The sequence below is a fragment of the Tachypleus tridentatus genome, chromosome 1 (genome assembly GCF_004210375.1).
Source record: "Tachypleus tridentatus isolate NWPU-2018 chromosome 1, ASM421037v1, whole genome shotgun sequence".
NCBI lineage: Eukaryota > Metazoa > Arthropoda > Merostomata > Xiphosura > Limulidae > Tachypleus > Tachypleus tridentatus.
In genome coordinates, this window is record NC_134825.1 from 134,954,693 (window position 1) to 134,969,807 (window position 15,115).

Below are 15,115 nucleotides of genomic sequence, written 5' to 3' on the forward strand. Positions count from 1 at the left end.
ATGACTTTACCCCAGCCCAGCAGTAACTGATGGCTAATTCATAAACATCATGTTGTTGTTCACTGATGCATAAATTAACTGAATTACTTGGAAAGGGTCTGGTAAAATGTTTTCCAAAAAAAGATAAATTGCTCTGGATAGGTTCAATAAAATACTAACTACTTTATACATAAAGATGGGTTACCTGGAATGAGTCTGGTAAAGCATTACCAAATTTTATACATTAAAAAATAATAATAAAACTGGGAATGGATTCAAAAAACACCAACCAATAATAATAAGATGAATTGCATGAAATGAGCCTCATAAAATATTAATAATTTAATACATTAACAAAATGATGAATAACTAAAAACAGATTTGGTGAAACATCAACTACTTTATGTATCTTGGCAAGATTAATTACTTAAAATGAACCTGATATGTTACCAAGAAAGTTTACAAGTCCAAAAACAAGAATTGCTGTGGATATGCTTGGAAAAGCACTGACCACTTTATGCATACTCAAAATAAAACTACAAAAAAGTAGTTCAGTATTTAAATTGGTTATATAGTTTACATAATTCCCTTTTAAAAAAAACAATGAATTGCTTGGAATAAGTATGTTAAGACACTAGCTACTTTAAATACCCAGTGAAGGTACCTTGCTCTAAAAAGAATTAGTAAGGTTTTATCTATTCAGTAAAGATGACTTACTTCAGATAGAATTCTTAAGACATGAATACCTTAATACATAAAAAAGAAGAAAAACACACTTATAAACATCACCTCTAATGGAAATTGCAAGAAATTATAAACATTACATAGCCAAAAAAGATGAATTATTTGGAATGGGTTTAATAATACATTATTAAATTTTACATGTTCAAAATGAGTTAAAAACTCAAAATCAATTTTGTATCACATTAATCTCTTTATAACGAATTCAGATGAATTATTCTGTTTAGATTCCTTAAGATACTGACTACTTATTCAATAAAATGCATTGATTAAGTACATCATTACCAACTTGATAAAGATAAATTAATTGATTGAGTCTGGAAAAACATTAAATGTTTAAATAATCACAAAACATTAATTAATCTAGGTGCATTTTAAAAAGGTGCTAATAACCTTACGTAATAAAAAAATATTTTTTTTACTGAAGGATAAGATAAAATACTAATTACTTTAAACATCAAGTAAAATTGAGTTACTATGATGGTGTTACTATAACACTAACCAAAACCACAGTAAGTATTTATAAAAAAATGACTGTCTCAAACATCCAAAATGGTGATATACTGCAGCTAGATATTCTAGAACATTAACACCTTTACATCTATATACACGTGCATGAATGTCTCTCTGTCTCTGTGGGTGTGTTTCTTACACACAATCACATCTTTAAAGCCACAAATTCCAAACTTGGAGTACACATACAGTTTTGTACAGGAAGGAACACAGATTACGTAGATGCAGCCTCAGAAGCCGATTTGAGGTTGCAATTTGAGTTCAAACTGATTAATGTAGCAAGTTCTTGCAAACAAGGTGACAAATTAGTATCAAATTGAAAAGGCCAGATTTTTTGAGGTACTGTGTAATTGAGAGGGCTATTATTTGCATTCCTTCTCTATGTGATGACTTCTCCCAATCATTCCATTCATGATCAATTGTGTTAAAATAATTTAAAAAGTTCATGAAGCATTCATTTGCTTCTCTGCTCATTTCTTCTTAACTCTCTTTCCCTCCCTGGCTTTTTCATTTATAGCTTACTCTACAACTCCCCTTAAATGAAAAAGGCTGGCACTCTCTCTTAAACACAAACACAGGCTCCTTCAAGTAAATCAGCTTACTTCAGCCCTATCTTTTGCTTTGCTTGCACAAATCAACCATATATTGAGTTTGCAAAAACATCTTCCATCTACAAATTTATTTTGCTTTGCAATGAGAAGAGAATAAAGCAATTCTTCATCAAATAGAATCTCCAGCAGTAAATTTTCATAGTTACAATGCTAAAATCAGGGGTTACATTCCTTTTAGAGGACATAGTAGACAGCCAGATGTGGCTTTGCTATAACAAAATACACACTCATTAAATGGAATGATAAGAGAATCAGAATATGCTACAAGTGACACTTGATGACACAGCAGACATAAGGACACCAAAAGGTTGGAAATTTGTTTTGAAAATTGTCATGAAAAGCACATGCAAGATACTGGAGCAATGTACCTGGTCTTGTTTTGATTACAACAGCTCTATAAATTTTTTTTTGGACATTGTTATTTTAATTAATTTAAAACAAAATATTTAGTAAGGTAAAGAAATAACTTTTATTTTACTTGAAAAAAAATAAAATAAAAAATTCCCAATTAATATTGCTGATTTAATCAAAACTCAGGATTTTGAATATAATTTTCATCTGAAAAATACCAAATACTATATTAGTGTCCAATAAAAACAAATACACAAAATGGATTTGGTTACATATTAACAAGTTAGCATATCAAAACAAAATGCACGAGTTACTCATATAAGGTTTGAAAAGCGGCTGCAACAATATGTCCTAAAAAAATCAACTCAAATGACATGAAATGATTGTTAAGACATTAACCACTTTAAATAAAAAAAAAAAACTACACTACATGAATTTGCTTACATATTAATTAACAATTTAATATAAAAGAAAAAAGTTACTTGGAACAAGTGTTGTTGGACACTAACAATTTTACTTATTCAATAAAAAATTACTACATTAAATGAATTTGATAATAATCTGCACATTTTAAATATCCAATAAAGATGAAGTTTGCATTTTCTTTACCTGAAAATATATTTCTGATAGATACTCACCTCTATTCATAGGTTAGTTATTTTACTTTTGAAACCTTCTTTTTCTTTTTATGCCATTAGTCTTGAGAAAATCCCCTGAGAGTAAAATTGCACTACAGCATAATGACATATCATGAAGCAAAACTCTCCACTGAGAGTAATGTGACACACACCTCCTTGTGCAAATGCATTTTCTACACCTGTACAAAAAATTTCTCATTCTCTGATGAGGTAACCAAGAAATGGGTAGGAAAGGAGAGAAACTGAATGGAGATATCTAATGAAATATATGTTTAGGCAAGGAAAATGTTAATTTTTCACACAATCACTCACTTCCATACACAGTCTGATAAAATCCCTTGTTGAAATGGTAGAAAGACTGGTGTAAAAATTATCTATATGAGCCTATTTTTGAGGGTACCAAAGGAAACCAACTGGGTTCAACTCCCTTTGGCAAAGGATCCATAGAGACATGCCCATGGGAGACTGCAATTTGTTCATCTTTGCCACAAGGATGGGTAGAGTAGATACGTGACCATCCAAGAACTGGCACACAAGCTGTCAGATAGTCAATACATATAGTAAAGTTGAGGCACATTGAAGCTGCAAAATGTGTGAAGTGAAAACAACTAATAAGGATACTTATAAAACCATCAGACTCTATTGACCTTTCATGAGCTGTGAGAATATGGGTTAACAAGAAATATATCACACTTGGTTAAAAGGAATATCAATTACTTCACAAGCATATCTTGTGTGGTAATGTCAATGGAAGAGTAGGCAGAGGAGAAACAGATAGAGAGCTATGTATCCAAAATATATTTGGAAATTGTGATGTACCTAGGAAAGGTTAGGGTTATTCATACTATACTCTGAAAACACCCCTTCCCCAGTTTTCAGCATAGAAGTACTTGTTTTAGCACCATCTGTTACTCCCAAAATTGTAAGGATTCTCCGTGGTCCACCACTCCACTGGTTGGGAGCTAATCAGTGTCAAGGGTTTCTTGTGTTCCACTCAAGGGGGTGGGGTGGAATTTACATTAGACAAACCTAGAGAATGTGCCCAGATGACCATTGATAGTTTAGTTTTGAAAGGGCTTTTACTAGAAGTAGTATAATGGGTAGCCTTGAAACCCTATTTTTCTAATAATAGTCTATAGAATTGGTAAAGTCTGGATCAGACTGGAAAAAAGTTTATAAATACCACATGCAGAACTCCATTTGTTCTGTAGAACATCCAACCTCATAGTGCACTAACTAGGCCAAGGAAGATGGTATAAGGAATTTACTTTATTCTGGCCTAATGCAAAATGTGGTATAACCTGTGAGGCAACACTGCTGAATAATGGGATACAAAGTTAGAAAAACAGTGAGGAAGAAATAAATAATACCAACACCCATTAAATGTTTTGGGTTAAATGAAGAATGGCCATTGGTGGAAGTATGCATGCCACTGAAGAAGAGACAGCCAGAGTGTGGAAAAAGTTTAATGTGTAAATATCAACTGGAGGATAATTCACATGCTAGCCTGGAGAAAAGTATTAAAAAAAAAAAAAGCTGATAGAACAAGAGCATCTGTCCATAACAGAAATAACACCAAAAGGAGAAACTGAAGGAGAGTAAAAAGGAGTAACCATTTTCCCCTGTCTTGAAATATAAGGGAAGGAACTACTGGCCAGAAAGAATACTGGAGAAGGGAAAAGCAACAATGAGAAAGTGGGGAAGGGAGGGGAAAGGGCAGAGATTTTTGTGAAAAGGCAAGTAGAAATAGGATTCATGTCCATGGACAGCTGCAGAATCTGCTATAGTTTTGATAAGAAACTGGGTAAGAACATGAGAACTACAATAATAACAATATCAGGAAACATCGAAGATGGAAAAAATGCCACTAAAAAACTTAAAATATAAGACACATACAGATAATAGGAGAATCATCCTGTGAAAGAGAAATAATAAGTTGCAATGTAATGAAGCAAGGAGAAACAGTAACAATGAGACCAAGGTGACAAGTATGTTTTCTACATCAGCACACAGTGGTACAAGGGTGACAAAAGTGGTACACAGGGACAGTTACATGTTCAGGAAGGTGGACTGAATAATCCCAAAGTAATGATAAAGGGATGTTATATCCTGAGGAAAGAGCAACATATAAAAGTGAATCAGAAGAGATGGAAAGTTGGAAAGGGAAAGTCAGGGTTGAGAGAAGAGGGAATAATAGAAACAACTGAAAGCAAAGAAAGCCAGGTCTGCGAAAAGAGGCAGAAGAGACCAGAATAAAGAAAGATTAGCAATGACAGTTGTTGTGAATTAACAAAAGGAGAATGAACAATTTGAAAGATGAACAACAGAAGACTAATAGGTTCAGGACCAAATGTGTAGGCAGAGTGAATTCATGTCAAGAAAACAGCCTTCAGTAATGTCCAGTGCTCCCAGAACATGAAAGGTTATGAAACTAAACTAAATGGAATAGATCTAGAACTACATCTAAGCATTATCTTCTATATGCATGTGTTACAGAATAAGGAAGGGAAATTAAACTTTCACTTCTACAAGTACATGTTATGTGTAAGTAGCCACATCGAAACAGTGACTATGTGTGACTGGTAAATAGAAAAGACTGTTTAATATAGGTAGTATTATTAATTAATGTATTTTGTGTTTGTAATTCACTAATGTTGAAGCAATGAAGATTTCTAAAAGGCCTAAGTGATAGACATATAAACAGCTACTACAAGATGAGCAGAAAATGAGTAAAAGTCACACGAAATACTATTTAGTCAGAGAAAAGTTAACTTTCTTGGTTGTGAACAGCCTAATTGTTGATATGTTATAGTGAGATTAACTGATTGAGTCATTCATCTTGTCAAAGGGTGTTCTAAACTAATTAAATTCACCTGTGTAGACTTTGACAAAATAGAGATAATTATGGAAGTTCATGATACAGTAACTCATTCAACAGCATGAATTATACACAAATACTACTGCAACAACAAATAGAGAAAAATAGCTTGGCTTGTCAAAAGAATTCTAAAGCAACTGAATTGACTTAAGTGGAATTTTGACAAGAAAATAAAAAATGTGTAGCATGAATGTGTAGGTACACAAGTTAAAGAGGAAGGAACTAGATCAAAGCATTATATACTATATGTACATATTAAGGAGTAATCAACTATTATGGAACATTATCACTTAAGTTACATAAAAAGTAAGGAACTATGACTAAACAACATATTTTTTATATTACATGCCAAGGAGTAACAAATTAGAATTAATTATTAATATCTTAACAAACAGTTCTATAGAATACAAAATTATTTACAATCATCAATGGGTATAAGGAAAGGAGCAATGAACCATGACCAAACACCATATTCTAAGTGGGACATAATCAACTATGTCTAACAATCTTCTATGTGTACCTGTGAAGTAGTAATTAGATATGTCTAAAGATTATCTTCAATATGAACATATTAAGTAGTAATTAATTATGTTGAAACATTACCTCTGATAAGATAAGTAAGAAGTTGAGAAGTACTGAACTATACCAAAATGTTATCTTGGATACGGATGTGTTAAACAATAAGAACTAAAATTAAAAATTAACATGTGTACATGTCAAAAAATAATTAATCAAGACAAAGCATTATCTTCTATGTGTGCAAGTGGAGAAGTAATAAACAAGAAATAAACATTACCTTCTAATTAAATATGTTAAAGAATGAGGAACTTAAATCAAATATTAACAGTTATGCTTACAAGGCAAAGTATAGTCAACTAAGAATAAGCATTATTTTCCACGTGTATAGGAGACAAACTAACAAACTAGGAGTAAACATTACCTTTTTTATGGACATGTTAAAGAGTAATCAACCAGAATGAAATATTAACATTATGGGTTACATGGTAACAAGAAAGTAAATACAACTAATCATTAACTTTTTTACATGGAGAGATGATTATCTATGACTATAAATTATATACTAAGTGGTATATGTTAACCTTTTCCACACACAACATTACATCCTGTAGACTTGTATTCAAAATTTTATAAACCCATTGAGTGCTTATTTTCTGTATAGGGTATGGTCTGCCTCTAACAGTTTAAAGTGGATGTGCCATATATGGTGTATGGCTTGCAAAAAGTTTGGATGTTTAGAGCAGCCACAGCCAATGGGTTAAACTGCTATTTCATGAATGTATACCCATAAATTCATAATAATATTGTAGTTTATAATTCCAATTTTAATATTATACATTATTTAATTTCTTAATTCAAAAGTAAATACTAAAAAAAAACATGGTAGATCATTTTCTGTTTTTGCTCTGGTTGTACTGTGAACGACATAAAATATAAAGTTCATAGTTTTTAATGAACTAGAAAATCAAATTACCAATACTGACAAGTTGGAATAGAAAATACAAACCTCCTCCTTTTTCTATTTGCTGAGATATCATTATATTTAGCAAACCTACCAAAATGGCTTCACCCACTTTTTCTAATTTAAAAATATTTGTTTACCTATGCCCACTACTCTCAAGTACATGTTTACATCCAATCAAAATAAGTCATTTTGAACTACATAACTCTATCAATCTTCCTAAAGTACTTACATAGCTAAATCCTTTATAATCATTGAAGAGTGGTGATCAAGGAAATATTCTGACCACAAATGAGATTTTTTAGACTCAAATACACCTTAACTAGGGAGCCTGATAAATTACAGCAATTGTTTTGTTTTAGCAGTAATTTATAATTTTTTATTCCAAAATGCACCATATAAAAAAATCTATAAGCTATTTTTTTTACATCTTTTAAGTGCAGTGTTCAATGAACCTTAGAATGTACAATGCACAAATACAAGAGCTTTGAAACATTCTGAGAAGTAAAGATCCTTGTTTCTACATAGTTTTTATTTACTGTTCCATATTTTATGAGAAATAACTGAAATTTAAAACCTTATGTGTTGATAGTAGTAATAGACATACATATGTAATGTGTAGTAACCAAAATATCACCGCATTTTACAAATTACTGAAATGCTAGCACTAAGACATTTGTACTTTGTAAAGATCTGTTTTATGTTATGAAAATGAAATCTGCATATGCACCTCATGACTTCCAACTCATGCAGGGTGATTATTACTTGGACACAGTTAAAAGGTGAATAAAACAAATAAAAATTATAAAAATAAATAGTTGCATACTGTTAGAAGATTTAAGTTATTTAGGATAAACAGTTGTTGTTTCTTGTTACATTTTTGTAGTCATTCTAAAAAAGAAAAAAAATATAAATTAGACTTACTTCCTATTTCTTTATGGTAGTTATGAGATTGGTCAAATCAACTACCCTATATGGAGTTAGGGTAGAGAAGACAAGAGATAAAATATACAATTTTTCTAAAATAAATGTTTGATATTTATTTAAGACATTACAGACATCATGCTAAAAATGTGACAACTTTCATATGAGGAAAAGTATTTGTAATTTTAAAATCAAAATTACTTTGCATGTTGGATAGCCAACATTCTGAAAGGAAAAATTCACAAGTAAACCTTTGATTAAAAAATCTGATATTTTGTGTACAAAAGCCTTTTAATTTACTAACAGCTTGCAAAATTGTGTGCAGATACACACATATATTAACAAAAAAGGTACAGTAAAACCAATCTCATGGTTACTTTTGTGGTTACATAGTAAGTGCAATGCAGTCAAAGAGTTAAGGAGTAATGAATTAGATATAAATTATATTATTTCTGGGGCCCTATGACTTATGTGTTAAGAAAGAATAAGCTTCAGCTAAGTAGCAACTTCCATATAATATGTGGAAAGGCTGGCCCAACAAGGCATAAAACAGCAGGAGGAAATTTATAGCCAAAGAAAATATCATGTTGGGGAGAAGAAAAGAAATCACAAATAGAAGGCATATGTAAGATGGGTGGGAAAAGTTCAAAGATATTCATTAAGTAGAGAAAAGAAATGTGGAAGGTAGAAGAGAGTTCGGGTGACACCATGGATCTTAAAACACATTTGACAATGATTGTTGCTGTCTCAACATGCAAAAACCTTTGTTCACATTTTAGTAGAAAAATAATTCAGATTCATTTGTGAATTCATATTGAAAAGTTGGAAACACAAAGTAAAGTGGTTGAAGTAATATACTTCAACACGTGTCAGCAAAATTAAATGCATCTTTGCATGATTGTGCCAAAGGAAAAGAATGAGAATTTTCATGTGTGAATGTAAAGGGAGCATTTGTGCAAAAAGGTATTTTGCACTCCCATTCTTGCATGATATATCATCATAAACAAGCACAATACAACATGCTTTCACCAGAATTTTAAGTGTGAGTTTCACAAGGCCAGTGGCATGCAAGCCTCTCAGGCAGAAAAGTGCAACTTCAAGAGAAAAATACTTAATCTGCACAAAGGTGAGTCAATGTATCAGAATTAATTTGAATTAGTTTATTACAAAACTACACATTATATGTGTGTGTGTGTGTGTGTGTGTGTGTGTGTGTGTGTGTGTGTATATCCCATAAACATGGCCCATTCAAGATGAATTTGCTTACACATTAACAATTCAGTACATAACTAAAAAAAGTTATTTTGGAATAAGTTTGGTCAGACAACCAGTTTTACTTATTCAATAAAGATAAATTTCTGTTAAAGGGTTAGGTATGATAATCATCCCTGATTTTAACAAAAGGACAATATATAATTGTAATCTACCTAAATTAAACATCTAAGATTAAAAAATGGCCAAATATAAATGTTAAATTAAAATATTTTTTAGAGACAAACCAAGAAATCATGATTTTCTCCATCCATTCTAATTCAACTTCCAAAATAATTATCTTTAAATTTTAATTTTTTTTTTTCAAAAAAAGGGGAAATGAATGGCACTTAAAGAAATAATAGGTACTTAATTTCAAGTATAAAAAGAATAGGGTAAGTGTGATAAAGTTTAAGGAGTTTATTAGAAATATGATAAAAGATATTTAATGACCACAACCACAAAATCAGAAGTACCTTCAAAAGTGACTGAGAAGAGCTTTGTCTAGAATGAATAATTTGAAGTGCAGCTCACAAAATGAGTAGAACAGAAATGTATCACACATTATTTGAGCTAATAAAGAAATAACAACCAAAGAACCACTATAATAAACATTATAAGTTTCATTTTGAGCTAACAACAAAACACAAATGTAAATAAAATCACAGCCATATTTAATATTCTGTGACTGACTTCAACACTAGCTATTTACTTCTTTGATGCATAATTCTTGATTTTTAGTTTGTTTTTAAAGTATGTTTCTCTAACCACCTACTGCATCTCACATATAAAGTTTTGTGAAAAAGAGACACAACAGCAATGAAAGTGGTGAAACAAAGACAGGGATTTAAAATACATTGATTTCATACACTGGAATGTTATGTAATTATTAATACCTTTAAAGAAATGTATCTGAAAATTAAAGAAACAGCTCATTGCTTTTGTTATGTACTTTCTCCTAGAACTTTAAATACATTTTTTTAGCTTTTAAATCTTATAAACTAGTCATATGCCAGAAAATTAGGGATTAGCTATAAAGTTACTTAACATTTTGTTGTACTTTTCTATTATATCTTGTCTATAAAATGTCTACTAAATGTAATTAACACCACTATCATAATAAACAACAAAATAAAATATTTTTTTCTTTAAAAAAGAATGAATTAATCATAAAAAAAAGTTGTGATTACTTGAAGTAAAAATGTATCTTAAAACAGCTGGTATGGGTATTAAAACTTTTATTAAAATAAAGTATGGAACAACATTTTGACCTTCTTAGAGAGTTTGTAACTGACTGTTGCCAGGTGTGTCTTAGGGACAAGAGTGTAAACAGGTATGGGTTTTTAGGGGCCATTGCAACAGTCAATTGCAAACTTTCTTGTTAACCTGAATACAACCTAAGAAGGTTGAAATGTTGTTCTGTACTTTATTGTAATAAAAGTTTTAATATACAAACCAGCTGTCTTGAAATACATGAAAAAAATCAGTATTAACCACATTTTGAGCTCATAATTTTCAATCACTAAATATAATCAACAGACTTTTCTGTCATAGATCTTCAGTGACAAGCTGTAGCAAAATGTTGATGAAAAGTTCCTTTCAAAATTGAATTTTTAACTCTTCACTATGAGCTCAGTCAAATCACCCAAGTTCATGACCTCAAAATAACCTTTAGAGTTCTATACTATAATTACTAGTTGAAAATAACTTATTTAAATTATTACCTCTATTTTTCATTTTCTTAAAGTGAAATCCTTTATTTTCCAACATAGCAGATAAAACAGACAAATAACACTTTCTTGTCAGAATCAACAAGACAATAAAACAAAAAGAACATTCAGATACTTGGATTTTACTTTACTGCCTTTAATAAATTTCATATTTATATTATGTGTATGGCTGCATTCATAAATAAGATGTCAATAAAGAATTGCAATTATTTTTTAAAACATCTTTAAATCTGATCAAAAGTTTATTTATTATGCTTTTAGTCATATAGGATATTTTCTTTACATGCAAAAACAACAAAAAACCAACAATAACAACAAAATAACTATTTATTACTGACCTTTTCACCACATTTTTCACAAAAATAAGCATTATCTCCCTCTAAAAGTTCACCTTTCACAAACTGTTCAAGAGAGTCCAATAAGCTGTGGCTTTTAACAGGAAGGTTAAGAGCCATGAACGTCTCTTCTCTCTCATACCTGTAAAAAAAAAACAATCCTGTATAAACTCATGCTTGTGTGCTACTTCTAACTATGTGCCTATCAATCTGTGCATTTTTCAGTCTCATAGTCAGTAATATTTACAGTAATGGTTAATTATTTTAATGAATCTACATCAATTAAACAAACATTAAATATATTTCTACTTTTCATTGTTTTAAATGAATCATCAACACTAATAGTCCTCATGAATAAGTTACATCTTTAACATTAAAGACCATAATTATAATCAAAAGACTCCTTTGTCACAGACCTTAAGTGACAAATTGCAGATAAACAACATATCTCATTTGACAGATTAAAATTTTGGCTTTCTATTGCTTATCAATTATGTAGTATAAAATTCTACTGACACATATTGGCAATTTGTGAGAGAAAGGTCCAATTTTTAGTTTATGGCTCCATAAACAAATAAAATTGAAATTCATAAAACGTTTGCTTTCTCTGAACAAAAGCTATATTTTTACGAATAACTTGCATTAAATTCCATACTTCTGGAAGGGGTGGTCAATGAATTAGAAAAGAGAGGAGACCTAGAGAGTAAATGTCACAATTCTCATATTAGAGTGAGCTAATGGATTTTTAAAAAAAATTTCCCCAACAAAAATAAAATTAAGAATTTAAAATTTTTATGATATTAAAATTTGACTTATCACCTACATTTTGATAATGGGTTGTTCATATACCAAGATATTACAGTAGTTTAATTCAATTTTGATTTCAACACTGTAAAAAAACTGTGACACATGCAGAAAATGATACCCATAATAAAAGAGTTAAATATATTTTATTTCACAAGTGAAAAAAAAAGTTAAAAAAGATTAGAAACATTAACACGTTTCATGATTCAAAATAACTTTTAAAATGTTTAAATGGTACACTCTTGTGAAAAGAACTGCAAAGATAGCTAAAGCAGTTAAATCTCTCACCTATGAGGACAACCTTGGCAAATCTTCTGATCTGAAAATAGGCCTTCATAGCAGAATTTAAATACAGGGTCTTTACCAATTTGTTTTAAATGTTCATCCAGCTGGTCTACAAGGTGTGTAAAGAACTCAAATGCATCTTGCTGCTCTCTTACATTGACGGGTTGGCCCCAAAGGCAGAAACATTTCCAAAACCTTTCTGGGATGTAATACTGTAGCCGAGATTCAAGCAAATGACCAAAGACTGTCTGAATCTGGTAAAAAAGACTGAAACAAACCTGCATGAATTAAGAGTTTTTCACATCAACATAAAAGTAGGTATTAAATATTCATGAAAAATTGCAAATATGAAACTATCATTTCACTCATTCAGGTTGTTTGTTTACAGAAAAGCAACACTGGAGTATCTGCTGCATCTAGTGTGTAGAATCAAATTATGGATTTTAGTACTGTCATTCTATAAAGTTATTGTTTTCCCACTAGGAGACTTATTTATATGATGGATAAAAGAGTCCAAGACAAATCCTGGACACCAACAAAAAAACAATTTATGTACAATAAATAAAAAATAAAACATAAAGCTTAACTTTAAATCACCAGTGATCTAACTAAATTTAGTTATAAAATCCTCTTATAAAACTCCAACTAATATAAAGCAAAATATACATTATTAATAGTGAAATTACACCTGATACACACAGAAAGCAGAGTAACAACAAAAAAGAGTGTACATATTAAAGAATGTGTAATCTGTAGTAATAAAACAGCCTGCATGTTGTTGGTGAAAGTTGTCTGATGTAGAGAGATTTTTTAATCAGTAATTCCATATCAGTGTTGACCTTGCATAAAATATTGAAATTTGCTAAGTTCATGTTATTTTTCTTCAGTACGTTATCATATAGAGCAGGGGTTCTTAACCAGGGGTGCGAGGATGCCCATGAATAATTAAAGCAAATCTATATTTTTACATAAGAGTATGCTTTATATTTTTAGCTTTTTTTACATTTAAGTTTCTAGGGGGTGCGAGAAATGATTACTGATTTGAAAGGGGTGCAAACACTAAAAAAGGTTAAGAACCACTGATATAGAGGAAGCACGGGTGTTACACAACTTTTTGAGTGTGTATCAGTTGGTCAGCACCATTGCTCTAAAGGAAAAAAACCTAGATTCCTGAAACTTTTCAAGTATACTATGGGAATTATTAGGGTGTGCACCTGGGTATCACTTTTTTTCCCCAAAACGATTTTGTTCTATAGCCCATATGCCATAAAAAGAAAGAAGTATATGCTGTCATCTGTTGCTTGCTATAACAAATTATCAGAAAATAAGTGTTTAGTAATAATAATTGTTTTGTAACAACATGTTTTAAAAAAAAAACATAAAAGTGTAAGAATTCCTAATATTAGTGGAAATGATGTATTTAAATGTTTGTTTGTATTTCTGGTTTTCATATAATGAAAAATATTTTTTAATAAAAGTTATTACCAGTGTAGCAAAAATACAAATTTGAAATAAGATCAAATTTCTTTTTCCAACTTTTATTAAAAACATTTTTTTTAAATGTGAAGGATATAAAATGATGAAAAACTTTCTCAAACATTTTTGAACAAGAAGTGCAGCTGAGAGTTTAAAAAAAAAGAGTGAAGCAAATAGAAACACATAATTAGGAAGAGTATCATGAAAAAGTGATATTTTCTATAATTATTTTCAATATTGTCTAATGCCTATTAAATGTTGTAACATAGGTAAATTAATATATAGTATTGTACATGGGCTTTTATCTATGTTAAAATATTTTATTTGCATGCTTTTGGCCCTCTCACTGGGGATTTCGTTGGCAACAATGTATCAATGATAAAAATTAATTTACTGTGGAACTGTTTTAAGGTAGGTACCAAGGCAAAAGTCATAACAACAACCGACACTTTGTATTAAAGTTATTAAATACACAGAACTACAATGAATAGAGAATAGAATTTTGATTACTTCAATACATTAAACAGAAAAATAGATTTATAGGTATTATGTAGAAAAGAAATAAGAGATTTTCATACTTTTAAGTTATAAATTACTAAATGCTTAATTTTACACTGAAACTACATAGAAAATGTGTCTGTGGTTTGGTGTTTTATGGCTTAAAGCAACTGGGCTATCTGTGCCAAACATCTGATAAAAAGTAAAAATTAAAGTAAAATTATTAAAATTCATAAAAGGAAATTAAGATAAAACAAGACAAAGTTTAATTTTTGAATTAAAAACATAAATAGCATTAAATCCAATTTTTAAATCTAGTCTGCAGCAGTAAGATAAAAACTACAGTAATACAGGTTGTAAAGGACTTTCTGTAGCATAATTTTAATTATCATAACTTGCCAGGAAGACTAAAAGGTAAGTTCCAAAACCACTGTTAGTCACCTGACATTGGCCTTTCCAGTCCTGGTTTTGATTTATTTGACATTACAGCCATTTTCTAATTTCAAATTGAACTAGATGTAATTTGATTCTTAAAAGTAAATCAATTTAAAAAAGGTCTAATGTATCAATTAAAAAAACTTAAATAGCATTAAGAAGATTAATGGCCTTTAAAAAAACTAA

The 15,115-nt window shown here is 30.2% G+C and overlaps 1 protein-coding gene across 10 annotated transcripts in view; it reads right to left on the reverse strand.

Annotated features, from left to right (window-relative positions):
• LOC143224859 (ubiquitin carboxyl-terminal hydrolase 24-like) overlaps positions 1 to 15,115 on the reverse strand; it is a 277,830-nt gene that overhangs the window by 58,745 nt on the left and 203,970 nt on the right. For all 10 annotated transcript variants that reach the window (XR_013013468.1, XM_076453271.1, XM_076453297.1 and 7 more), the window contains 2 exons: positions 12,524 to 12,787; positions 11,435 to 11,573 (listed from right to left, as the gene is read on the reverse strand). Coding sequence is in view for 9 of the 10 variants with exons in the window: in XM_076453271.1 (XP_076309386.1) it covers positions 11,435 to 11,573; positions 12,524 to 12,787 (403 nt within the window). In the remaining variant the exon portion in view is untranslated. The remainder of the gene's footprint in view (positions 1 to 11,434; positions 11,574 to 12,523; positions 12,788 to 15,115) is intronic.